Raw genomic sequence first — 25,972 nt, 5'->3', positions numbered from 1 at the left:
TTGTATGTCACGCAACGTATTTATTGTGACCATAACTCAACGATTTCAAAGGACATTTTTTATGTGGGATCTGTCGTCGTTCAGTAGAGAAAGTTGCACTCATAAGGTTCATTTCAATTAATCTCTGGTGCACAGATGTGTTGTAGCTCGCTTATTTATTCCTTTCTTATCACGAGATATTTCCACAACTTACACACAAGTTAACCGTTCTTATCATCTGTAGTGTTCGCCGACTGGTCCGGGTGTAGGGCGTCTGTAGGTCGCTAAAAATAATCGTTATACAATAGTGAAAAGATATTAATAATTAATTCAAAATTGTGTATTATAATAGTATAAAATGGGTATGGACACTTTGAACAAAGTTTCCTCCCTCAATACTTTAATTGCTTAATCAATTCTATGGTACATAGATAATGTATAATATTAAATATTAATTGGCGCCAACCACGATTTAGAATTTTATTATAAAAATGTATTATCTTAAATAGTAGTTTCAACTGCTAAATACCAATTAGTAGTTAGTACAGCATTGAGATTTAGTAGTTTAGTACATAATATAATTAGATGATTAATCTCATTCACTATTTCACTAGTAAAATTTGCTATGTAGTAAAATATATTATAATTATAAGTAGACAATACCTAGTGGTTATTGAATATTGTTTATATACTATTAATATTATTGTAGACTGTAGTGGAATACTGGAATCATGGTCTGTTGTGTTTTCAGGCTACAACCGTAATTATGTAAACAATAAGTTTTTTAAATATTTAATGGATATTATTAGGCCGACACTACACTTAAAATTTAAATGTTTTTCAGAAGATTATCTTAGATATGTTGACACCTGTTTTACATTTATTATTTACTCTCTTAAAATTGCATAACATCATATTCATGTTGAATTGACCTTTTGCCAAATTTATATACAATTGTTGATGTTTTGTCATAACATTTCGATATTTTAGTTTTCAAACGTGTAAGTTTATAGCTTTAACATTTTAAAATACTCATGATAGATTTCAAAAACTCACTCAACAAACACAGTCAATATTGAAGTAAATCAAGGTTGTGGATAACTGTAGTTATTACACACTAGTAAGGGGTTCTCTTAACAAAAAGAAAATTTGTAACATAAAAGTAATAATAGTATATCAGATATTTTATTAAGTAGATGTATATAATTGCTAAATGTTACAAATATATTGCTTATTTTAATAACTTATACAATAAGTACTATTATTGGAACATTTAGTTGAATAGTGATGTTTAAAGCTTATCATTATACAGATCAAAAGATTTAGATATATCTATTGAGTTTATAAGTGAGAACAATAGTAAACAATCAGATCTTAAATATTCATAAATATGTGTATAGAAATAGTTATAATAATTATTGACATTTTTTTTCTAAACTATAACATGATAATTTGATTCTAATAATTAATTGTAATAATCATACTATAACTTATGGCTTACACTTTTTTTTCATCGAACTTAAGTTAAGAATTTAATATATTTTATTGGAAGCACTTGATACTTATAAATTAGTTATTACATTTGATTTTAATAAACACATAGGTAAAGCAGAAAAATAAATATTAAAATTAACACATATGAAAAAAAACATGAGATATTAATCGGACAATAATTATGCAAACAAATATGTCAGTAAAAATAGAATATTATATAATGCTGTCATATATATATTTTTACTATCCAGTATAATCAAAAATTCTAGCATACCAAATATCAGTATCCTGTAATTTTTTTTAGTGATTATGTGGACCCTAAATGTTTAACAATACTGATTTTTTTTAAAAACTATTTTAGAATATATAAGTAAATCTAATGAGTATATTTTTAAAGATACTATCAATAAAATATGAGATTGTAATTTTAAAGTCCTTTATTGGAGTACACAATAGCTGGAGGATTTTTGCAGTTGCTCACTATGTCACAGTATGCAGCATTCTCAAATTTCTCCAATGTACTTAATTTAATGGAACTAAAATAAGACATAATGTTTAAACATAAATTGCATAAATTACTTTGAATCACTTACCTGAACTGAGGAAATAGGGCACACGCAGTTGGCACCATACCAATCAAACTGAAAATAAAAATTTTAAATTCCATCAAATTTGCTTGTTTCAACTTATATAATTATTAGAAAAAGTTTATGAATGAAAAGTTTATAAAGATCGTTTAATGTTAAAATACAATACTTACAAACAACCAACAGCAAGTGTTTGAAATGGAGCATGAATCCATGTATTACGCTTGAACCATGTACTTTTATTTTCAAGTTTTTCCATAATGACAGGCAGCAATACTACAAATAATGTTAAGATACACTTAAATACACAATCCAATACACAATCCACAAATTTAATAAAAATTATAATTATTTTTTCAATTACCCATTCCAGGTGCACACATAACAATTCTTGATACTATTACTTGAGATATTCCTTTAGCAGCAGCTAACTAAAATTAAACAATAATTTCAAATTGTATTTTGATAATAAATAAAAATAATAATATTTTGGGGTATAATAAGTTACCTTTGAACAGCCAACTTTATTTTTATCGGCATCATAAACATCTACACCTTTTAACAATTCAGTCTGGCGCATCAATGGTATGTTCACACAATTTGCAGCTGCAACCGCAGCAAATGGAACATATCTCTAAAATATTGATCAAATTAGGAAAATTACAATACCTTGACAAATCATTAATAGCTTACTTGAAAAAAAGGTGAAGCATTGTTGGTTAAGTATTGTTTGAATTTTATGGATGTCACACAAGCAGCTATTGTTGCTGAACCGTAAGCAGTAGCCATTTGAGTTTGACTCAGGGGAGAGTTGGCATTTCGATTGGTATAGTTGACCAAAGCATTGAACGACTGATTAATCCATTGCCAAAACACTACAGCTGGTACAGTCCTTGTAAAGTAACAAAGTAAAATAATTAATTACTGTATATTATACGATTTTAATTATAGCATACTTATAAAAAGACAACATTGCTCCAGTAATAGCCATACCCCCGGGGACTTGGAAGCTCATTCTACCAAATACATTTTGTTTTTGTCCAGTATCTGGGTGAAATGAACTTTCATAGATCTGTTTGGCGGCTAACAATTGTTCAGTAGTTGTCCCAGGTGGAAGTGTACCATTTCTGTAAAAATTTGAAACATTTTTGAATTCAATTAAGTTGTAAATTGTCTGATAATTCATATATTATATTAATCCTAGTATTATTTATTATTTCTTACAGATAGGATGAACGTAGAGATTTGGCTTTTTCAAGCTCTTCATCAGTTTTCAAACATAGCATAGGATTTGTTACCCAAAAGTAATAATTCCATCGTCCAACATAAGTAGATTGATCCCAAGGACATTTCTCCATTTCGAATGGTGTGTTCATTGTAAAATGTAAATATTTCCTTGATTAAATATCACTGAACACTCTAAAAAAAAAAAAAAAAATAGCAATATTCTTCATTTCTTATTCGGATGGGGCAAAAACTTATAAATTATTATCAATTTGCAACTAAACTATACCTAACCAACCAAACCAAAAAGCAGACTATCAAAGTCAACAACTGTTTACTGTTGTCTAAAAACTTTTAAAATAAAACTGTGTAGGTCGATAGGACGTGTATTTTAACATATTCGCAAATGAGTATACAGACTATAATTAACGTCGATTGTGTATCAGACTACCAAAACAAACAACAATTGTATGTTCCGTTATTAATGACTAGTAAACGGTGCTATACACATAGCATTTGGTTAAAAATGAATTTTTAAAATATTATTCGAATTAACATCGCGGAATGTAATTTAAAAGTAGGACAAATGGACAATGAATAACTCGACCAATAGGAATCCTAAACCAATTACATAAATGATAAAATAGTCATTACAGATGCGATTTCGATAAAAGAAAACGTGGCTTTAGTTTTTTTTTATAGGTGACACTTTGACAGCTGCCGTCATCCGGTCATCGCACGTCGTACGTTATTACTATTATTACTATTATTAGTTTTTTACCTTTGACAAATATTAGTTATGCCAGTTCAGTTCCCCTGTATACGGTTTATAGAATCGCACGTCTCTCGTATTTATAATATATTTTTTTTTTTATGGATCATTCACAAGTAGAGTAAATAGAGTAGACAGTAAGTCGTGACGGCGACAGTTGTGTAGATGTATCGTAAGGACGCGCCGCGCCGTCTATATCAATAAATACACAAACAGGCGCGATGTATTATTGTATTCAAACTGTAGTCGGGCTACTCTATGCGGTGTTATTCGAAGCCGAACGATAACGTCATGACGTTCTATGCCGATAAAAAATATATTGATAAAACTAAAAATGTAAAAATATGATAATTTTAAATTAATTTCGTTTCGTGGAGGAATAAATGCTATGAACCGAGCACTCGGCCATTAGATCCATTCGCGTTGAGATCCAATCACGATTTCTAGGCAGTAAATATTTTTATCGTAGATCCAGCACACGCACGATTTTTGATTTCTAAGTCGTGATCTAACGCCAAAAAAGTGAAAGCGAGCACGTTATTATCACGAAGATGAATTAGATGAAACAATAACCGTTCTCTGTTCACAAGGCGACAAGATTGTTATTAATTATATGCTATGTCATCAATTGGAGAATACCTATAGTCTATTCTACAATCAATAGACAATAGTTATGTTAATCTGTTGGACACTGCCGACACTGCCTAGTTGTTAGCGTACGGTACGACTGGTACGTGCTTGCCACTTGGTAGTTGCCAGTAGGTAGCCATCCGATTATTATTTGTAGCCCTTATAAAGTGAATATTGTTGTTATATTTTATGGTAGATTTAAGAACGAAATCCTTATTTATTTTTTATTTATTTAAGCGTATTAGGGACCAACAACATACTTTTTCATCACTCATTGTCACACTGCCTTTCCATGTCTTCCGCATTCGAATCCAACTACCATCCTAAAGTCTTTCTCCACTGTCCTATCGCCGTTCTCTAGATGGAATTATTTCCTTCGATCTCCATAAATGACCAGCTTGTCTTACGTCCTGCTGTTTAATTCATAATTATTATTATACTGAATTTCCGATTCTTCATTTATCCATAGGTATTTAAAAAAAATGTCTTCCATTTCATGTATTATTGAAATGATATTCTATAAAACATTAATTTACGAGGTATTATGCGTGAATAACGTAGCTCACAGGGCAATCATTTTTAGCAAATTAAAATATAATATGATAAATTTAAAATAATATACAATTTAGAAAATAGATAATTCTATATTTTGAATGGAGAATTGTTTTCTTACTTCTAACTTGTAAAGGATTAGCACACTTACAATAGGTACTTACATAGTTATATACCTATTTTGAAATAATAAGTTAATAAGCTATGGAAACGTCTTTTAAGCTTATAGAGTAGACTATTCTATAATCAATGCTCATAAATATCACTCATATAGTCATGTATAAATATATAATAATATAAATAAAGATTTATATTATAAATATTTTAAGTATCATGATGTACACGTGTTCAGGCACGTATATAGGGGGGTTTTGGGGATTCAACGCACATCATTAAAAGGGGGATATACACATATACTATTTAGGTATTAGAATTAGGTACCTATATAGTATCTATATCCACTTATAGGTGTAAGTGCGTAACTAGAATATTATAGGTAGTTACGGAGTACGGACAGGTTAGAGTCCTAGATATCTAAAGTTCAAAATAAGCAATAGAGGCAATAGCAAAACTCTCCATAATCCCTTTTCCCACAATCATGAACGTTACTTGGGTACCTATATGATGAATTGATGAATATAGCCAAATCACCGAATCTGTCCTAGTCGTTTTTGTTCATAATCGACCTGCTTATATGGTATGACTTAAAATTTGATTATCTTCATAACCCTGCTCTTACATAAAGTAAATGGTACATTACAATAAGTATTATTATTATTATATTATTATATACATATCTAATTATTATTTATTTTAAACATTCAACACGTAAGTTTCTTTTTATGCAAGGATTCAAACCAGAAGGGACTAAAAACTAAAACGTATAGAAGGGTTAAAAACGTCTAAGAGGGGTGACTAGCACCAAGTAACACCCCTATTTACGTCTATGTATCTACCTTGAATCTGAATGCTTAATTTATTTGAAATTCTAGTTGTGAAACAGACATTAATACATTTTTAAATTCAATGAAGATACGAACAGTGAACACTTGTATTTTAAGTAGAACCTAATACCTATACAGGTGATTTAGCTAATAGGTACCATCTGGAACACTCAAAAATCAAGATACATAAGGAAAAAAATATTACTTTAGTTAGTAATTCATTATACTTACTTCAGAAGTACATCAGTAGTTTGCGTAGTTTTTAAACTCATTTGTGGGCACTGAGCTGTGCCACACTGGCAGTGTCCAGTTGGTAACTGAAGATCTATGCAGCGAATTCAACGTTACGTTAATTTATTATTTTTTATGCAATTATTATAAGTGTTTCATTGTGTAAATATATTACATTGATACTTAAAAATAATTGCTATACTGTCAACATTTTTAGATTAGTATTTATTCATAATACTGCATACATTATCTATTTTATACTATATATTTTTTAATTGAAATATTTAATTATATTAATAAAATAACTGTCAACTGATTTTTATAAATATGATGAGTCAATAAAATAGAAAACATGAGCTTATTATTACATTATTTATTTATTTATTATATTCAAGTTAAACAGTATAATAATATATTACATTCAAATTAAATATTTATCACTGTTCAATGGCCGCAAACACATCGTGGTTTACTAATTTATTTTTTACAAATGCAAAATAATTGACAATTATCATTGTAGAAAAGAGATTAAATGTCATCATCATATTATATTATACATAGGTATTTACTCATACATTCGTATATAACACGTGCTTGATAATTAGTTGTTAAATTAATAGATTAGATATATACATATACGACATGAGATATAATAGTTCATAGGAGCAATTTCAATATAAAAACTGAGGGTACTTAAGCTCTACATTTTCCAGGCATAGCGTTGAATAGCTACTGTTTGTAATATTATAAAAAAAGTATTTGAGGGTGCTACTTTTAAAATTGGGGGTGCTAATACCTCCTAAGCGCCCCCTATTTGTGCCTATGATATAGTTATGTATAGAGATAATAGATATTGATTTTTTTTTTATAAAAACTTTTATATATTATAATTTGAACAGTTAAAACTTCAGGATACGATTTGAAACATATTTTATAATATGTAGTTAAATGGTTGATTATGATTGCAACATTATATTACATATACATAATTTATAAATTATGTGACTTTCAATACCTACTACCTACTCAATAGTATTCTGAGTACTCACTACATAATTATTTTTCTCTCTCATAAGTCACACTAAAGATTAAATAATATATATTAAAACAAAAAAAAATTATAATAATATTTAAAATGTACCCGGTCGGATGGTACTGCTGAGTGCCTGCCCATAAATGTTAATCTCATGTCACTAACCATTATAAGATATCAAATTTGCTTATTGTACTAATTTTGTATAAACTGTAAATTATTTTAAATAAACGAAAAACAAAAAAATAAAAATATTCACATTAAATATTTTCCTATTTCGATCTTAAATTTTCCTACAATAATGTTCTTTCTTCCAATAATATTAATATAATAAATGTTATCCTTTATTTTATCCTTCAGATTCGTAAATTGGTTTAAACATTTAACTGTATGACGTATATGAACTTAACATCACGTGATCTTTTTACTTCTCTTATATAATCATTATTAGTTGTATCCATTTTTATTATCATTATTTTTTTCTTTTTTTTCCTTTTGTGTTTCGTCTCTTCAAAAAATGGTTAAGGAACAATAATTTCTGTTAAAATCTTATTAAATTAAAAAAATTATCAATAGATGACTACTGTGAATTATTTAAGGATATTGTTATTGTAATTACATACTAAGAAATTAAAATACTATTACTGTATGACATTCGGTCAATTTCATTTTTCATTAGAGGTGTATACAAATAATTTATATACCTACCTATGTAATTATTTGCATTGAAATTCATACCCTATGATAGTTAATGTATGAAAAATAGTAATAGGTGAGACTAGTCACTTAAATCATTAAATGTTGTGCATATTTAAAAGTATATGCTATAACGATTAACGTTTTACTATAGTCTGTCGGTAATCAAATAGATAAATCGCTGGCATTCGGCTGGATATAAAATGGGTACCTAAAGATTTTTTGGCTAATCTCGGGGCGTATCCATTTGACATCTTACGAACGATTTATTTTTGACCACTGTCCCACTATTTCTTTTTAGGGCATGTGGAGTGGTCTGGTAGTTGAATAATTGACTAAGAGCTTTTAGAGCATAACAGTGTATCAGTAATTTAATTCCAATTCATATTTAACTTCAATTTTGATTTTCAAATGTATCATCATGCACTAGCTAGTATAGCTTAGCTAGCTATACTAGCTAGTGTTACTATAAGTGCTACTTATTACAATACAGTACAGTAAATAGTTATTAGTTAGTAGTTAATAGTTATTACTTATTATAGAGTATAGGTAAGTACTAGTAACAAGTGGTACTCTAGAAGATAGATGTTCTATAGTAAGCATTTTCTAATTTTTTTATATGGTCTGTTTAAGACTATTTATTTAAAAATGCATAGGTATATTTCAAATATGATGCATATATCAGTAATAATAATAAACACTATAATAATATTCCTTACTTCCTTAGATGGAAAACTGCGTTCATGATCAGTTTCGAGAAATTTTTTTAAAATTTAAATTCTATAAGCCGCATGTAGGCGAGCAGACTTTAAGGTAGAATTATTTTTAATTCATCAACACATTTATGATTGTATTTAACGCATAAACTTTATACGCATTTAATAAAATAATATGTAATTCAATTATATACCTATTTTAAAAAAAGTACTAAAATTTATAAATATTAAATATTTATAAATTTACCTATATTATACATTATAAATTATAATATACAACGTGTCCAGCGGCGAAGTTATCTCATATGGTGCAGTATGAAATTATATACTAGGTGATCTTGCACCGGCGTTGCAGTGATAGATTAAATGCCCGAGGATGATTTACCCTTTTTTAAACTCTATTAAATATAAATTGCACATAATTCTAAGGTAAAAAATATTTAATTATTTGTTTTACAGAGTATATTATGTATACTAAGTTTAAAAAATAATTTGACCAAGAAATAACACCATTCTTTGGATAGCTGTATAAGTGTTTAACGAGTTTCTTACTGTATTTTGCTATATCATAATACTATACTGTGAAACTATTTAAAAGAAAAAGATATTTGTAAAAACTGTAAATATACTTCAACCCAATTTAAATTATAACTAATGACCATAGTTGCCAAGTTTATACGATCAATAAAAAAAAAAAAATTATATTATTCTGAACTAGTGAAATAATTATATATATGTACAATATACGATATACCATGTCCTATATCCATCTATATTCTATACTTGACTACGAACTTTTTACTATAATATAATAACACGTTGTTTTGAGGTATAAACAATAAATAGCTTAATAGTAATGTATAGTTGTAGATTAGACTGATGAAGTGATGATTGTAGGTTATTGGGAATTAGGGAAATAGAGAATATTATAATATGTATTATTATAGTTGCTGGGCTCACAGGCGCAATTTGAGTTTTAAATTTGGGGGCTATTATAATTTGCATGTATGTATTGTGAGTATGCTCCCTGAGATATATTAAGATAGAAGGGGATATATACAAACCATTTTGGGATGCTATGATTGATTTGGGGAGGGGATTAGCGGCTTAGTCCCCTCAAATTGTGTTTATAACAACGCGTTAATAATTAATACTACATTATATTATTGATGGATTTAAAATCAAAATTGTTAAATAAGATTTAAATTATAATTTATCGTAATGTACAGATTGTTTGTATCTTTATATCTAATAGGTGCAAGCGTTGTGTACTTCAATAGATCATATAATTCAAGGATCTCTTATTGGAGTGTCGGACTGTTGAATTGTATATGCTTGATTGTTATAATTTCAAATTTGCGCGCGCAAAATACAAATATATCGAAACCAAATGTTGAAATAAGGTTTTTCGATTATGATATGTACTATAAAGGCAGCTCATTTACATAATACCTTTCGAGGGTACTGGTTTCGTGAACATAATGATGATAAGCTCATTGTCTACTGAAAATTTAGAAACGTTGAATTCTCCAAGTAACCGAATGGGGGACATCATCTTGCTGATGGTATAAATGTATAATCAAACGATTATACCATTATATTTGTTGTTCATATAATACATCATACATCGTGCCATATTGGATAGTTATAATATTAGTTCATCCAATAATATTATTATAACAACGAAAGTTCCTACTAAAGAACCTACGTTCATTGGGATACGAATAGTTTATTCGTCTGGGAGACATACGACGTCTAGGTAGGACTGCATCATCGCTACCCTAATTAAACAGCATTGTTCCGAGCAACTGATTCAGTCGTTAAGTTATTGCGACGACGGTGCAAGGCGAGGCACGAACCGGCAACCACGTCTGTTAAATATTCCCATAGAACGTATATTCCTAAAGCGCGTCGATGCAGGTTATCCACACTGAGTGTGTGAAATATGAACGATTTCGAAAGCGTGCGACATTTTACATCACTGCCTCGGCGCCCGCGAAAACGTCAAACGGTCTGTCGCAAACTCGCAAAACGTTTCGAGACGTCGACACAATGATAAAATAACATTTATCAGTTATTTTATCATGGTCGTCGATACGAAGTCTCAGCACGTGCGACTATAGACTTACTATAGACCGCTATTTCAATAAAACGCGAACGGTTGTCGAGTGGTCGACCATTTTGTGTTCGCATGACCCTGTCATATCGTTGGCGGACCAGATGGGGTGGGAAAAATGAAAATAAAAACGGCAAATTTAACCGCGTGATAACGTGATACTGCTTAAGATTTTTAATTTTATTATCTACGAAGACTGCCGTCGCTGTTATCAAGCGATTTTCGGTGGCGGCGGCTACGAAATTTTTAGCAGAAAAATTTCAGAATCAGGTGAATTTCTCTGTCAGTACCGAATTATTGGCCCCGAACCCCGGTAGGAGTCGGGACCGCGGCATACGAGAACCACGACGGACGAACCCGAGGTCGCGGCTGGGCCTGATTAACAACAATAACGCGACTGGTGTACGGAGGTTGGCGACGGCACCGACATGATGTTGGCATCGGTTTTGGCGCGCGCGTATAATCACGGCGGCGATTATTGTTGTATTTTTCTTCTTTTTTTTTTTTTACCGTTTATATACACTATACACTGGGCCCGCACTTATACGTCCCGCCACCGTCGTTGGTACCGGACGGACGCGGTTATGTTTTGTTGTTTCGTTTGTACGATCTTTCGCGTTGATTTTCTCTCGTCGTCGTACATGTTCCACGATTTACGGGCGTCCGTCACGAGGTCGAATCGTCGCTCGTCGTACCTATACTTACGGTAGTGGCGTATAACGACCCGGAGCACCGCTACTTTGACCGTTGTCTTAGATACAACCCTTGCGGCAGGTAGAAAACAGTCGACGCCGATACGAGAGACGAGACGTCGTCGCGCGCGCGGACCGGGACGACGGACCACCGAGGTACCGAGCAGCAGCAGCTGGCCTTCCGGTCGTCGCGCGGGTCCACCGCCGCTACCGCCCCGTCCGCATCAGCGGCAGTTGCATCCGAAGCCGAACGGTCGACCGACGGTTGTGTTTCACCGCCGACCGCGACTTTTATTATAGTTAACCGCCGCCGTCGTCGTCATGCCACTGCTCCACAGAAAACCGTTCGCCAAGAACCCCGTGCCCAGGGGCCTGAGGGACACTGACGAGGTGTTCTACTGCGAGCTGACCAAAGAGATTTTCCTCAGTTACGAGTGAGTCTAGCTGTGTTTACCAAGGTTTACAGGGTTCTGCTCGTTGACCGTGTTCTGTTGTGTACCACCGTTGTTTCGTTCGCGCGTTTCACATGGCGTCCCGCGCCCGATCGATTCTCGCGCGGCGCCCACGTTTAGCGACCGACGAGTCCGCCCGCGTCCGTTTTTCTTGTACGTTTCCGTTTGATACGTCGTTTTCACTTATGGCTTTTGATAACTTCTAACCCACGTCAATTGGATAGTTAATGGATTATTACTTTCACCGCGCTTTTTCCCGCGATCTTGTTTCTATGAGTATTTTTTTTTCTTATTCGAGGTTAAAATATTACTCCGATTTTTGCGTTCGAGAGGCAAGTGGGATGAAACATTCTTCGTCGTTTTTGCCGATAATCAATTTTCGAATATGCGTTTTTCAGCACACATTTCAATCGACCTTTCCTTCCTGTTACCTAACTATACTATCTATTATTTTCTAGAATACTCATGATTAATGTTTCTTTCTGATTTTCAGAATTATACCTTTTATTATTGTATTAAATTTAGTAAGGGCATTATTATCTCATGTATATACATATATTAAATCTAAACTATTAAAAACTAATTATTCTCATTAAAGAAAATGTTTAATGTATAGCTATTACATAATACCAGTTTCATAATTTAATTTGAAAAATGGCTTAACTCCTATGAATATAATTTTTAAATTCTTGAAATTTTGAAATTGTTTAGTTAGTTATTTTTCTGGTTAAAATTTAAAATTATTTCAGAATTCTTAGTACTGACTACCTAAATTATTAGTAAGATTATTTATGGTTTTTATGAATGAAATAAAATGTATTAACTTTTTTTTTTTATTTGTATCAGGCATTATGTAGAAAGAATTATTTTATGTAATTCATTGGTTTGGTCATGTGAGCTAACTGGAAAAAAAAATATGACTTATAAAGAAGCCTTGGACTGTGAATTAGACTCAAAAAAAATGCTGAATGACTTTCCAAATGAGGTAAAATAAGTCTTGAATTTCATAGATTGTTTCAGTTTTTTTTTTAATTTTTTAACAATCTTAGTGACTATATTTTAATTTTCAGCTTCAAAAACCCATTTTGTATTTATTATCATTGACAAAATGTTCTTCTTTAAAAGAGCTCATTGAACAAATATTTAATTATGTAAGATATAGATATTTTGTATCAGAAATAGTAGATGTTGCTTTAGAACAAGACCAATGGTAAGCATTGTTTAAAACAGTATACAGTACATTATATAATGTATTTATTTCAAATAATAAAAAACATTATTTTGTTAAAATTTGTTTATGCTTTAAAGGTTAAAATGTAGAGTCTTAGCTGTGCATGCACCTTCTGACCAAAAAATTGCTGAAAGAAATCATCATACACCAAAGTAATTATTTGCGCTTTTGATCACATTATTAGAACTTACATTTAAACAAGTATATTTTTATTTCTACAGAAAATCAAATGATAGTAATTCAAGTACAGCTCTTGCATTTTATAGTTATGATGTAGAATTAATCAGTTCTAAAAAAAAACAAAATCCAAATAATGAACCTATATACAGAGTAGATGGTGTTCAAATTCGAAGATCAAAAGCCTGTTTTACAAGAGATCGATGTAGATTTTTTATAACTCATAATGTTGAGTTTAAAAATGGCTTAATTTCATTAAAGGTAAATTTAAACGTATTTAATAAATTTAAAAATAACAATATTTCTGGTTAAGTAATTAAAAAAAAATAAAATTTAGAGAAAATAAGTATTATAAGAACATGTTATCATATTCATACAAAAATTCTGATACTTAATTTAAATTAGTATATTCTTTTCTTTTTATTTAGATTAATCATATTTTTATATTCTAACTTTTTTATTTTTACAAATACATTTTAGAATTACACAATCTTTTGGATATTAACCTCATTGTTATCAACTGTGTAGTTTTATTAAATAATGTTGTGAAATTAATATTATTTTAGGAGAATGTAGCAAGTAGTATTGCCAACTTAAAATTTGAAGACATATTCAGTGGAGAATCTCCTCAATTTTCCGAAACAAAAAAGAACAAAGTATTAGCTAAAAATGGATTAACTAAAAAATCTAATAAGTTAATGAATGGAGGAGAACCGTCTAAAAAGGATGAAAAATCAATTCAGGAAACAATTGAAAAATTAAAAGAAGAAAAATTAAAAATTAAAGAAAAGAGAAAGGAAGAAAAAGAAAAATTATCTAAATTTATGAAAGAATGGAATAAGAAAAAAGAAGATCTTGAATTGGAAGATTTGAAAGTAAGTACAGCTTTTAATTTCAACAATTTGCATTTTAAAAAATTGGTTCAGTTTTCTAAACTATTTAGAAATATAACTTAAAAGTTAAGTTTGCATTATAATATTACACATTTTATATTGTATTTTGTTAGTTATGATAATTATTTTGTTAAAATATTTATATACATATTTGGATAGAAATCGTCAAATATAATCTAAATAATTATTGATGTAACATTTAGGTTCTTAGCGTAGTATGAGAATTGGTTTTACAGTAATTAATACTTTCTCATTTTCATACAATGTAGGCAGTTACAAGTTATTTATGTGGCCTATCAATTTTAGGAATTGTACATAAGTTAAATAATTAAATTTTAAAATACTGAAAAAGTATAAGTAAACACAAAAATAATCTTTATCACTATTAACTTTAAAAATCAAATTTTATCTTGGGTTTTTGAAAACAATGATTAATATTGTGTTTAAATATATCACCAAGTCTGTATAATTTTTTATTTTTTTCTCTATAATGTAATATTTATGTCTTATTTCTGCTATATCTATTTTAATACAATATGTTGTATTTTTATTCTTATATTCTGCTAATTAAATGTGAAATATTGTACCTAACACCAATATGAAATTTTTTAGGAATTACCCAATGTCAATCCAGTTAATTTGCGAATTCCCAATGAACATTTTGGCGACTTCATTATGATCTATGAGTTTTTCCATAATTTTTGGTCTCAACTTGATGCAGGCAGTTATTTTCCTCAAGGAATGAGTATAGAATTATTAGAAAGATGCTTAGTTGAAGAAGAAATAACAGGTATAGAAACAAGAATTTTGAATTTTATAATTTGATTATTATAGTTAATATATAAAAATTATTAATTTTGATTTCTTAGGTCCATTAAATACTTTGGTTCAGGTATTATTAACAACAATATTTGACCTTGAAGAAGACGAAGAAGCTGATATGAAAGATAGTCATATTTCAGGTTTAGTTATTACTTTTTTATTTTTATACTTATTTTTAAATTATATAATATTTTATATATTAAAAAAATTAGGATGTGAGCCAGTTTACAATATTAGTGATGATAAAACAAAAACTGCAGTAAAATTAGCTACCAACGTTAAGAATTGGTCAATACAACATTTGGGCCAACAGTTAAATAAAATAACGTTACAACCTACTGTAATCTCGGAAGTTTTGAGAATTCATATTCTGTCATCTGGTGGAAAATCTTCTGACAGAATGACTAAGTGGATGTAAGTTATTCATCAATAATAAACTTCATTAAACTAATTATGTTTTGTTTTTTGAAGATACCATGAAAGAGGTAACTATTGTCCAACAGATGATCCTGGACTTAATATTAGATTAGAACATCCAGAAGTATTGGCTGCTCTTAGTCATCATCATATTTCATGCTTGTCAATATGTAAGTTTTTAGAATAAAAAGAATATGTTGTGGATTATAATGTTTTATGTATGTATTTAGCTGACAAAATAATGCTAATTAATTGCTTGATGAATCAAATATTAACATTTTCATCATACCGAATACAACTCCTGAATACTGTTGTCAAAATGAAAAATGATAGACTGGAAGTAAGAAGTGCATTAGCCGCAGAAAAGAAAAAAACTCAAGAAATAGTTCAAAAGTGAATTTTCAATTAATTATTTCAAATAATTTTAGGTTATATTTGTAATGTTTATTATATTTTTTTTTTAGAAAAAAAGAATTGAAACTATTAAATGGTGAAGCTCAGAACATAGAAACTTCTGACCAAAAGGCTATTAACAGTAGATTAAATGAATGGAACAAAAAACTTTCTGATCTTACCGATTTAGGCATGACCGCTCAAATATTGCCTCTCGGAACTGATCGAGCATTTAGGAAGTATTGGATGTTTGCATCGATGCCTGGACTTTTTATTGAAGATGATGAACCTTATCCTGGAACTTGTTTACCCAAGTATTAATTTTTTTAAATTTTTCATTTAGCAAATACAATATAACAATGTAGCTTAAATATGGTCTTTACTTTAATATTAAATATCTGATTGTTTGTTGCAGTGGTACTCCTATTAGTAACATCAATGAGAGCGATCCTGTGTCTTATGTCAAAAAACTGTTTGAAATGAATGAAAAAGAAAATGTTAGTGAATCAAGAGCCACTTTGTCCAATACACCATCAAAAAAAAGACTTCTTGATGAAAGTAACAATACGTCATTTATGACTAATGGAAGCTATGTGGATCAAAAAAGGTCACTTTTGCGTTGTTTTGGTCCTGACAGTCAATGTCCAGTGCACGATAACATTGAACATAGGCTTGCTTGGGGTTATTATAACACTCCTGATGAATTAGATGGTTTAATTAATAATTTGAACTCAAGAGGATTAAGAGAAGGTGAACTTAAGAAAGTGTTGATACAAGAAAAACCACGTATACTTTCAAGTATGGAAAAGTGTACGAATTGTCTTTTAAATCCATCATTGGTAAGTCATTTTATTTAATTTTTTTTTATTTAAAGTCATTTTATTCATCCTATTGAAATATTTTATACATCAAGTTTTGTTTAATTTTAAGTAAATAATTAGAAAGTTGATTCTTTTAGAAATACCTAGAACTTTGATAGTGTGGATGAATTTATACCAAGTTTAAATATTTTTTAATATTTTTAGATGGTCGAGGATGATAAAAAAATTCAAAAACGTTTGAAAACTGATTTTTCTGAATTCAAAAAACTTAACGTTAAATTTCTTCGTTTAGATTCTGATGTTGATACATCAATGGAATTAACTTTAAGAGAGTACATTTTATACTTAGAACGAAGGTTAAATACTTCAGCACTAGGTAGCATTGGGTTAAAGGTATGTTTTAATTTATTATAGAGTTAGTATATCGATGTCAAATCTTATATAAACTATTTATTATAGTTTTCAAATAGAGATCAATGGAGAGAAAATATTGCTAATGGAATTTATAAAGTCCCTGGTTTATTATCATGGGGCAATAGGAGTAAAGGGGTAAGTTTATTATTAACATAAAATATAATTGTTTTAATAATTAATAAGATGTTGTATATGTATTCCGTTTATTATTTATCTGTAAATAAGTGTTTGTATTAAATTTTTTTTTAGAATGATGATAACTCTGAAAAAGCTAGTTCGCCAGAACTTACTCGTAAGTATTTAACTAGCAGTAACTTTTGTTACTTAAATACATAACAAAACATTGATATTTTAGATTACCAAGATCCAGTTACATATATCACAGATGTTAAAGTTGATAAAAAAATATTTGAGTTGGCTTCCGTTATCCTTAAAATAGAACAGTCTATTGAGCCTAAATTTCTCAGAAGACCATTAGGTAATTTTCTAATAATATTTATATTACTAATTGTGTTCATGAAATATATTTTATGATATATATTGTAATTAAATATAGTTATTTTGATATATACATTTCTTTATGGTTTTTTTAAATTTGTGATAAAAGTAATTCATTTTTAATGTTTTTATTGCTTTAGGTTACGATAAAAAAGAAAAAATGAGTTCAGCCATAAATCCTTTGATGGATAAGTGGGAAATGTCGCTGATGAATTCTTTAAATTTTTCACAATTATTTTTACATTTAATTACATTAGGTAATTATAATTATCAATATATTAAAATAATTTGAATGTGAATTAAGTTACATTAAATTTATTATTGACAATATAATTTTTTTTTTTTAGAGAAAAGTATTGAATGGTCAAAATCAATTATGAAAGTCAATTGCGTGTTATGTCGAAGCAATAAGGATGAAGATGTCATGTTGTTGTGTGATAATTGTAATAAAGGACATCATATTTACTGTTTGAAACCAAAACTTAAGGTATGTCTTACAAATTTGTTTTTTTTATTCATTTATATAAAATATGATATACTTATTATGTTTATAGAAAATTCCCCAAGGTGATTGGTTCTGCCAAAAATGCGTGCCCATAGTAAAACATGAAGTTGAAGATGATGAACCCGAAGAAAAAGTGTTAGTTATTATTATTATATTGTCACCTGTATACATAATTATTTAAATAATATTAAACAAGATTAAGTATTATTTTAATGATTATGCATAAGACATTCTATTTTGTATATTTGATAATGAATAATTTATTTCATGTATGGTTTTTATGTATTTACAGGAAATTTGATATTTGTCACATTTGTAAGGAAGAAGGAACAGTGATAACTTGTGATGATTGTTTAAAAAATTACCATTTAGCTTGTCTTAATCCGCCAAAACGTGCACCACCTAAACGAAATTGGACATGCTTCAGCTGTCGACAAACATCTTGTAAAGGTACTAATTTCATTAATATTTTAAATTATTATCTCTAGTTAATATTATTATTAATTATCCTTTTAAACTATTTTTTATGCATATAGAAACATATTTATAATGTGTTATTATGTATAACATACATTTTACATAATTCAATAGTGTTTTATTGAGAGGGTGTAACCTACATAATTAAAAAATTTTAAGTAGAACGTACATCTGCATACATTTTTCTAAATAAAGTTTGTAAAATTATCATTTTATAAAACTGAAAGAATAACAATTAAGCAAATTAATATTAATTTTACATACTCACCTTAAATAATTATGTAATTTATATTAAAAACACTACATTTGTATGTTACACCCTTATTGCAATATGTATTATACACAAACTGTTATGGTTAAAACAATTTTTAGCGGTGTAAGCCCTTTATATATATTTATTTTTTAAGAGCTCTTTTTACAAAATATATTATTTATGAAAGAATGCCCTTTTTACATAACCATTTTGGCATTTGTTTGCATTCAAATTGAGTTCCAATACTAAAAAAACATATTAATTGAATCCTGGGAGAAAAAACTGACTATCACAATTTAGTTATTCTTATAATAGGTGTTAACGGATTCGATAAAAACAATATTTTCCTTCTCATTTATATCTTTACTTCAATATATTAAAGAACACAGCTTTGGACTGTTTAACACTTTGTGATAAAATCAATGTAATAATGTTTCAAAATACCCCTATTTTTTTTGTGTGATATTTATAAGTATTTATATCAAGTGGGACTCGATTAGTATATATCTGATAAGCTGGGACTCAATTAGTATATATTTAACAAGCTAGGACTCAATTAATATTTATTTGTTAAGTTGGGACTCAATTAGTATATATCTGACAAGCTGGGACTCAATTAGTATACAGTTTGTCCCAAAAGTGTCCCGTATCACCCTTAATATGTCCATAGAAAATCAATATATTTAAATGCGTTTTTTTTTACAGTATTAAGTATGCAAATTCTGATTTATTGGCATAAAATTGTCAAAAAAAATTGTTATGCATTTAAGAATTTTAAATTTTTAAGATAGCCATTTTGTTGAACACATTTTTTAAAACAGTTCAAAAAAATAAAGTATTAAAATTCAATAAAAATTGAGCAAGTTAAAGCATGTTATGTTTTTAAATAATTGTAATAAAAAAATCAATTGTTTCACATTTTAATAATAAAATATTTATTTCAGCATGACAATACTTTTACAGACCTAATTAAAGTTTTGATTGGAATCGAAATAAAAGTAGCTGTGTCTTATCATTTGCTGAACAGCGAAACTGGTTAGGTTTACTCATCTTTAAATGCTTATAAACAAAAATTGTGACTAACGCTTTTTGATTATTTTTTACTACGATAAGTACAACTTGTAATAAACCTTCTATTAAATTTTGAAGATTTTTTAGAATGCCAAATTTTTTTATTAATTGAAAAAGAAAATCAAAAATTTCAATTGTCTTTAAATAACTTTAAAAAGTTAAAATATTTAAAATTAATTGTAAATAGATTATGCGTGAAAATTCCCGTTTTTCCGTTATATTTTTAGTGTTTTTCATGATGCTTTTGAAAACTACTAAAATTTTTTTAATTTTGACTCCCCCTTCCCAAAGTACCAACTAGATTCGTTTTCCTTTTTAAAAAGGGGCTGAAGTAAAAAAATCAAAGCACTATTACTATTCCAAAATGTGATGACAAACACAAAAAAAAAAAAAATAAATAAATAAAAACATACATCATTGTAAAATCAATACATTCATATTCATCACTGCGCTCAGAATTTAATAAAACATTTTTATAATTTTATAATTTAAATAAATAACAAAGACATATCAAATCTGGTTATCAATCATCAGTATTGCAAAAGGAAAAATTACTTGTCATTTTTTTTTTTTTGTTCTTATTTTGTGTATAAATGTACCCAGCCTGCTGAAAAATGCATGTTGTGTAGAGTATTTGTTTTCTTGGAATCAATATTCCAAGGGGGGTACTATAGCACCCTAGTACCCTTCTCTGGTCAGTATGCAAGATCAGAAAAAAATAAATAAATCATAATAAAATCATAAAAAATAAAACTACATTCTTAAAACTATAAATATTTGAAATTACAAAAACGTGGAACTTGGGGGTGCTTCAGCACCCCTAACACCCCTGTAGTTTTGCCACTACTTGTCTATGACTTACGTTGTTTCGGAAGTAACATTTCACCATGTCAATGTACTCATGTACTGAGAATGTATGAGTCATTTTAAATATTAAACAAAATAAGTAAGAAATAAAAAGTTATAGCTAAAGACACAGTACGTACTGTACATATGACATTAATAGCAGTAATAGCTATAAAGAAAGAACACAAAATAATAATTTGAATTATAATTTACAATATTGCGATATGCGTAAGTATTATTATTATAAATAGCATTAATTATAACAATAAGATTATGTCCAATTTCGTAACTTTAGGTTCACTTCATGATAATTAAGATACTTAAAAATAGGTAACCAGTTTCGCTAACTTAAACCATAAAACACAGCTATTTTTATTTCTGTTCAAATCAAAACTGTAGTTAGGTCTGTAAAAGTATTGTCATACTGAAATAAATATTTTATTATTAAAATATGAAACAATTGATTTTTTTATTACAATTATTTAAAAACATAACATGCTCTAACTTGCTCAATTTTTATTGAATTTTAATACTTTTTTTTTTGAACTGTTTTAAAAAATGTGTTCAACAAAATGGCTATCTTAAAAATTTAGAATTCTTAAATGCATAAAAAAATTTTTGACAATTTTTGAATTTTAAAAAAAAAAAATTGAATTTTATGCCATTCAATCAGAATTTGCATACTTAGTACTGTAAAAAAAAAAAAACGCGTTTAAATATATTGATTTTCTACTATGGAGATATTAAGGGTGAACGGGACACTTTTGGGACATACTGTATATTTAACAAGCTAGGACTCAATTAGTATATATCTAACAAGATGGGACTCAATTAGTATACATCTGATAAGCTGGGACTCAATTAGTACATACTTAACAAGCTAGGACTCGATTAGTATATATCTGATAAGGTGGGACTCAATTGGTATATACCATTATAAGTCTGGACTCAATTTACCACATTTTCAAAATTAATTTTTTTTCTGTGGTGGGACTGAATTCAAATTCATCATTCTATTTTATTATATCATCAATAAAACTTATTCCTTATTTAATGAATACCATTTTTACATATCATACTTCTATTGTTTTCTAATGTTGATACCAAAAAATTGATTTTCGATTTTAGTGGGTTACGCCATTTCAACAAAACACCGTCCTGTTTAATATAGATTAGTATATTACAATATTTGGACAATAATAATATTTGAAGAATTAAAAAAAAAAAATAAATATTTATACAATAATACTTTACATCTAATATAAATTGTCATTGTTCTTTTAATAGTTTTGAGTACATGCTTTTTACAAATAAAAGTTCTTACTATTATTTAATAATTTATGTGAATGTTGATATATAATTATAATTAATAAATTTCACAAATATTTAATCATCACATTTAATAAAATACTAAGATAAACAATTTTATTTAAAAAAAATAGTTATATTTCTTATATTGATATTTTGTGATGTACAAATTGTCAACTGATATTAGTCTCAAGGGGAATGAAGTAATTGAGTATGAGGCACCAGTGCCAATACAAAAATATACAATATTGCTGATTCATAATCACATGTCGTTCTCTTTATAAACAGGCTACTTGCCTAGATAAAATGATTGTAATGTTTCTTAGCATGTAATAATTTTATACTGTGTCTCTTAAAATTCTTCTATCAAGCATTTAAGTTAAACCAGAATTAAATAAAATAAAATAAAAATAAATAAAATGTTCATAAATGTTTTTGAAAATATTTCTTTACATAAATTTAAATTGTTCTAAAACAATAGTTTGTTAAAAACTATATTTTTTAAACAACTATTTGAATTTTATTTCAAAGCATACAATTTTTTTTATAATACTTTGATGTATTTAAAAGATTAAGTTTTGGACGAATAGTTGTGTGTTAAAATTTTAAACTAACTAATTGTCCAAAATTTGATTATTATAGATTGAAATATTCTAGATAATCTGTTTTGGAGTATGTAATTTAAAACATATGTTGTTATTCAAGTGTAAAAATTTAAAATTAATAATATAAAACATAGTAAAAAATATATTTTTTTTCCAAAAATGTTAGTGTTTTTAGAAATAGTGTCTTATGTTTGGATTATCCCATTTAATTAAAAAATATTAAATTGTTTAAAATGTATAAAATTACTATTAGTATTGAAGCCCAAAGAGTAAACCAAATGTTTTATTTATAGATTAATGTTATATAATTGTAATTCGTTTTGGTGATAAAATAACCTATTAGTTCCTGGTCCTATTTCAATCTGTTAAATATTATTTACAGATGAATTGGAACAGGTTGAGGTGGAAAGGTATAGCAGGCGTAAGAGTTCGCAGGCTGCCACTGCCAAAATATCTGAATTTGCTCGACAACTGTTACATGCATCAGCCAGATGTTATGGTCTGTCTCTGATGTCATATATTCTAATTTTCTGTGTTTATTAAAAATATAATAATGATAACTATCCATTGCAGATCCAGGACGTATTCTAAAAATACTCGTTCTAATACATATTATATTATGTCTAAAATTATTAATTAATGATATTATTCATAAGGTTTGAAAATTAAATTATAAATTAAATACTAAATACTTTCATAGTATTAAAATTTAAAATATTTATTTAAACAAGACATGTAAAATATAGACTTTACAATTCTAATTAAATTTATCAATTTTGTTACACCTGGATCTGTATTATATTATACAATTTTAATAAATTTATTGCATGTAAACATTTTTTATTCAAATATTTTAAATGGCTTGATATTATTTAAATCTGTTTATACTTGATGGTTCGTTTTGTAGGTAAATAGTTGTTGTCTATAATAGTGTGTTTTTATTAATATTATGCTTGGTTGAAAAAACTTTTTTGTATTACACATATAATATTTATATGAAAGATGAATATATTTACTATGTAAGATATAGCATGGTGATTTAGATATTAGTTGGTAAATTTATATTCTTATTGACATTATTTTGGTTATTCTTGGCTTTCATTTCCTTCGGAACATGTTGATACAGTATAATGTTTATTAATTACTATGAATTTTGCATGTATGACTTATATAAAATACATAAATAATAAATGTCAATAAAATTATTTTTTAGGGGAAGAAGAAAATATTACTGAAGAGAAGAGTCGAAGAAGAGGTAGACATACCGAACAAACAACTTTAACTACATCTGAAGATCTGCCCTTAGACAATGCTCTTCTTCAATTACTTTTAAATCAAGTCATGCATCATCCAGATGCATGGCCATTTTTAAGGCCTGTTACTAAGTCTCAGTGTCCTGATTACCATACAATAATAAAAACTCCCATGGATTTGGGCACTGTAAAGTATAAACTTAATATGCTATCATATAGAACAAATGCAGATTTGTTAAGCGATATGGAGTTGATTTTTGAAAATTGTTTTTACTACAATTCAGAAAATTCTGAAGTCTTCAAGTTAGCAATTAATTCTATATAATTATATTTGGATAGTTAATAAAAGTAATTTTTTATATTTTATTAGGTGCGGTGAACAAGTATACAATTATTACAAAAAATTATGTCAAGAATGCAATTTGAAGGATTTCAGTGAAGATGGTGTATTTGACGGCCCTCCGCTAAAGAAATCAAAACACAGCTTATAAATTTAATATTTGATTAAATGTTAGAATTTGAAGTATTATTGATTATTTTTACATAATCAATAATTTACTGATCATGTCACTTACTGATTATGTTACGGTGGTCCTGTTAAATTATTCATTACATCTTTCCCTTAGATTTTCTAAATATAATTGAATAGTTTATTTACCAGCAGTCTGATTCAACTATGAGTCATTTTTAAATTGGTTTAATAGTTCTTGAGAACTTTATATATATATATTAGTTAGAATAACTATAGTTTAAATTAAATTAAATTAAATTAGATATAATTATTTTTTCTACTTGGCAATGATGCTTTTATCCCAACACGCAAATGACGAAAAGTGTATTGTGATCCATTCTATTATTACTAATAATAGATTATATTTGCTGTATATTGAAGCTAACATTCATTTAGACTATGAAACTGTTTTTAAGATCATTGTTGTATTTCCTTATTATATATTGTGATTTTTAAAAAAAAATATTTTTATTCAATCAATTGCATTATACTTTGACATATTGTAAGTGTATGACATGTGAACAGTACATCATAATTCTATTTTATTTTCAGTTGTATGAATAGTGTTTATGTAGAATAATAATATTAATTTTAGTAGATATTTTGAACTCTGTTCAAATTTCAGTACAGTCTATCAATATTTTTTTTTTTTTATTATTATTTATCATGTATATTGATCCTTGGCTCAAACCATTTATTTTGTTCTCTGTAATACTGTAATATAATATAATGAGTTTCTTATAAGACATAGTACTACGTGCTATGTTTTGTTAATATTTATAATTAAAATAAAAAAAAAAAAACAAATTTCAATGTAACTATGCGTTTATGAATTAGATAAACGCAGTCTATTTTTATTTTCTATATTATTTAAAGTATTTTAATTTTAATTTGTGTAACACAATTCCTATTTTCGTATTTTTTACTTATTATTAGTATATTCATTTCTTTTTTTTTTTAAGTTAAATATTAGTATACATTAAATTTTTTTAAGAAAAGAAGTTGTTTTATTTTGTTATTTTAAATTATATTTTACTATTTCAGCAACTTCCACAAATATATTAAGTTGGTCATGGTATAAATAATTTAAAATACCTTTGGTTTGTATATTGTATAAACATGTGTAATTTGTGCTGAAATTAGTGATGAGGACTAGGTGCAGATAAAATTTTAATGTATTAACATAGTTTTATGTCTAAGTCTTGGGGTCCCTCATGAAATGATGCTTCTTTAGGGGTGCAACAATACCCCCGCTACTTACAGTACTATGTTATAGTGTTGGCCAACGATATCGATAATTCGATACGATATCGATATCGTGGGTATTTTTTCAATGATTTCGATATCGATATCTAAAAA

The 25,972-nt window shown here is 27.9% G+C and overlaps 2 protein-coding genes across 5 annotated transcripts; one reads left to right on the top strand and one right to left on the bottom strand.

Annotated features, from left to right (window-relative positions):
- Positions 1–1,595: 1,595 nt before the first annotated feature.
- On the bottom strand, positions 1,596–6,458 carry LOC113547855 (sideroflexin-2). 3 transcript variants are annotated; one of them, XM_026948398.1, is made up of 9 exons: positions 6,414–6,458; positions 3,285–3,479; positions 3,017–3,187; positions 2,754–2,952; positions 2,569–2,694; positions 2,425–2,491; positions 2,234–2,336; positions 2,067–2,114; positions 1,596–2,009 (listed from the first exon to the last, which is right to left on the bottom strand). In XM_026948398.1, the coding sequence occupies exons 2-9, from the start codon at positions 3,434–3,436 to the stop codon at positions 1,901–1,903; spliced, it is 975 nt and encodes a 324-aa protein (XP_026804199.1). In that variant the 5' UTR covers positions 3,437–3,479; positions 6,414–6,458; the 3' UTR covers positions 1,596–1,900. The 3 variants fall into 3 exon arrangements, with proteins under 3 accessions (XP_026804199.1, XP_026804198.1, XP_026804197.1); XM_026948397.1 differs by lacking the exon at positions 6,414–6,458 and adding an exon at positions 3,574–3,896; XM_026948396.1 differs by lacking the exon at positions 6,414–6,458 and adding an exon at positions 4,066–4,334 and having other exon boundaries at positions 1,598–2,009.
- A 5,044-nt stretch (positions 6,459–11,502) lies between these two features.
- Positions 11,503–25,321, top strand: LOC113561280 (bromodomain adjacent to zinc finger domain protein 1A-like). Of its 2 annotated transcripts, XM_026967605.1 has the most exons (24): positions 11,503–12,100; positions 12,965–13,103; positions 13,189–13,328; positions 13,427–13,501; positions 13,571–13,787; positions 14,093–14,401; positions 15,032–15,209; positions 15,289–15,381; positions 15,454–15,655; positions 15,713–15,828; positions 15,889–16,051; positions 16,123–16,365; positions 16,467–16,890; positions 17,077–17,265; positions 17,332–17,421; positions 17,536–17,578; positions 17,642–17,764; positions 17,925–18,041; positions 18,132–18,271; positions 18,339–18,424; positions 18,582–18,739; positions 23,232–23,348; positions 24,063–24,405; positions 24,473–25,321. In XM_026967605.1, the coding sequence occupies exons 1-24, from the start codon at positions 11,988–11,990 to the stop codon at positions 24,591–24,593; spliced, it is 3,939 nt and encodes a 1,312-aa protein (XP_026823406.1). In that variant the 5' UTR covers positions 11,503–11,987; the 3' UTR covers positions 24,594–25,321. The 2 variants fall into 2 exon arrangements, with proteins under 2 accessions (XP_026823406.1, XP_026823407.1); XM_026967606.1 differs by lacking the exon at positions 23,232–23,348 and having other exon boundaries at positions 11,504–12,100; positions 24,473–25,319.
- Positions 25,322–25,972: the final 651 nt, after the last annotated feature.

This window comes from Rhopalosiphum maidis, chromosome 1, assembly GCF_003676215.2.
Source record: "Rhopalosiphum maidis isolate BTI-1 chromosome 1, ASM367621v3, whole genome shotgun sequence".
Taxonomy (NCBI): Eukaryota; Metazoa; Arthropoda; class Insecta; order Hemiptera; family Aphididae; genus Rhopalosiphum; species Rhopalosiphum maidis.
The sequence above is the reverse complement of the archived record's forward strand: the minus strand, read 5'-3'. Positions and strand labels throughout refer to the sequence as shown.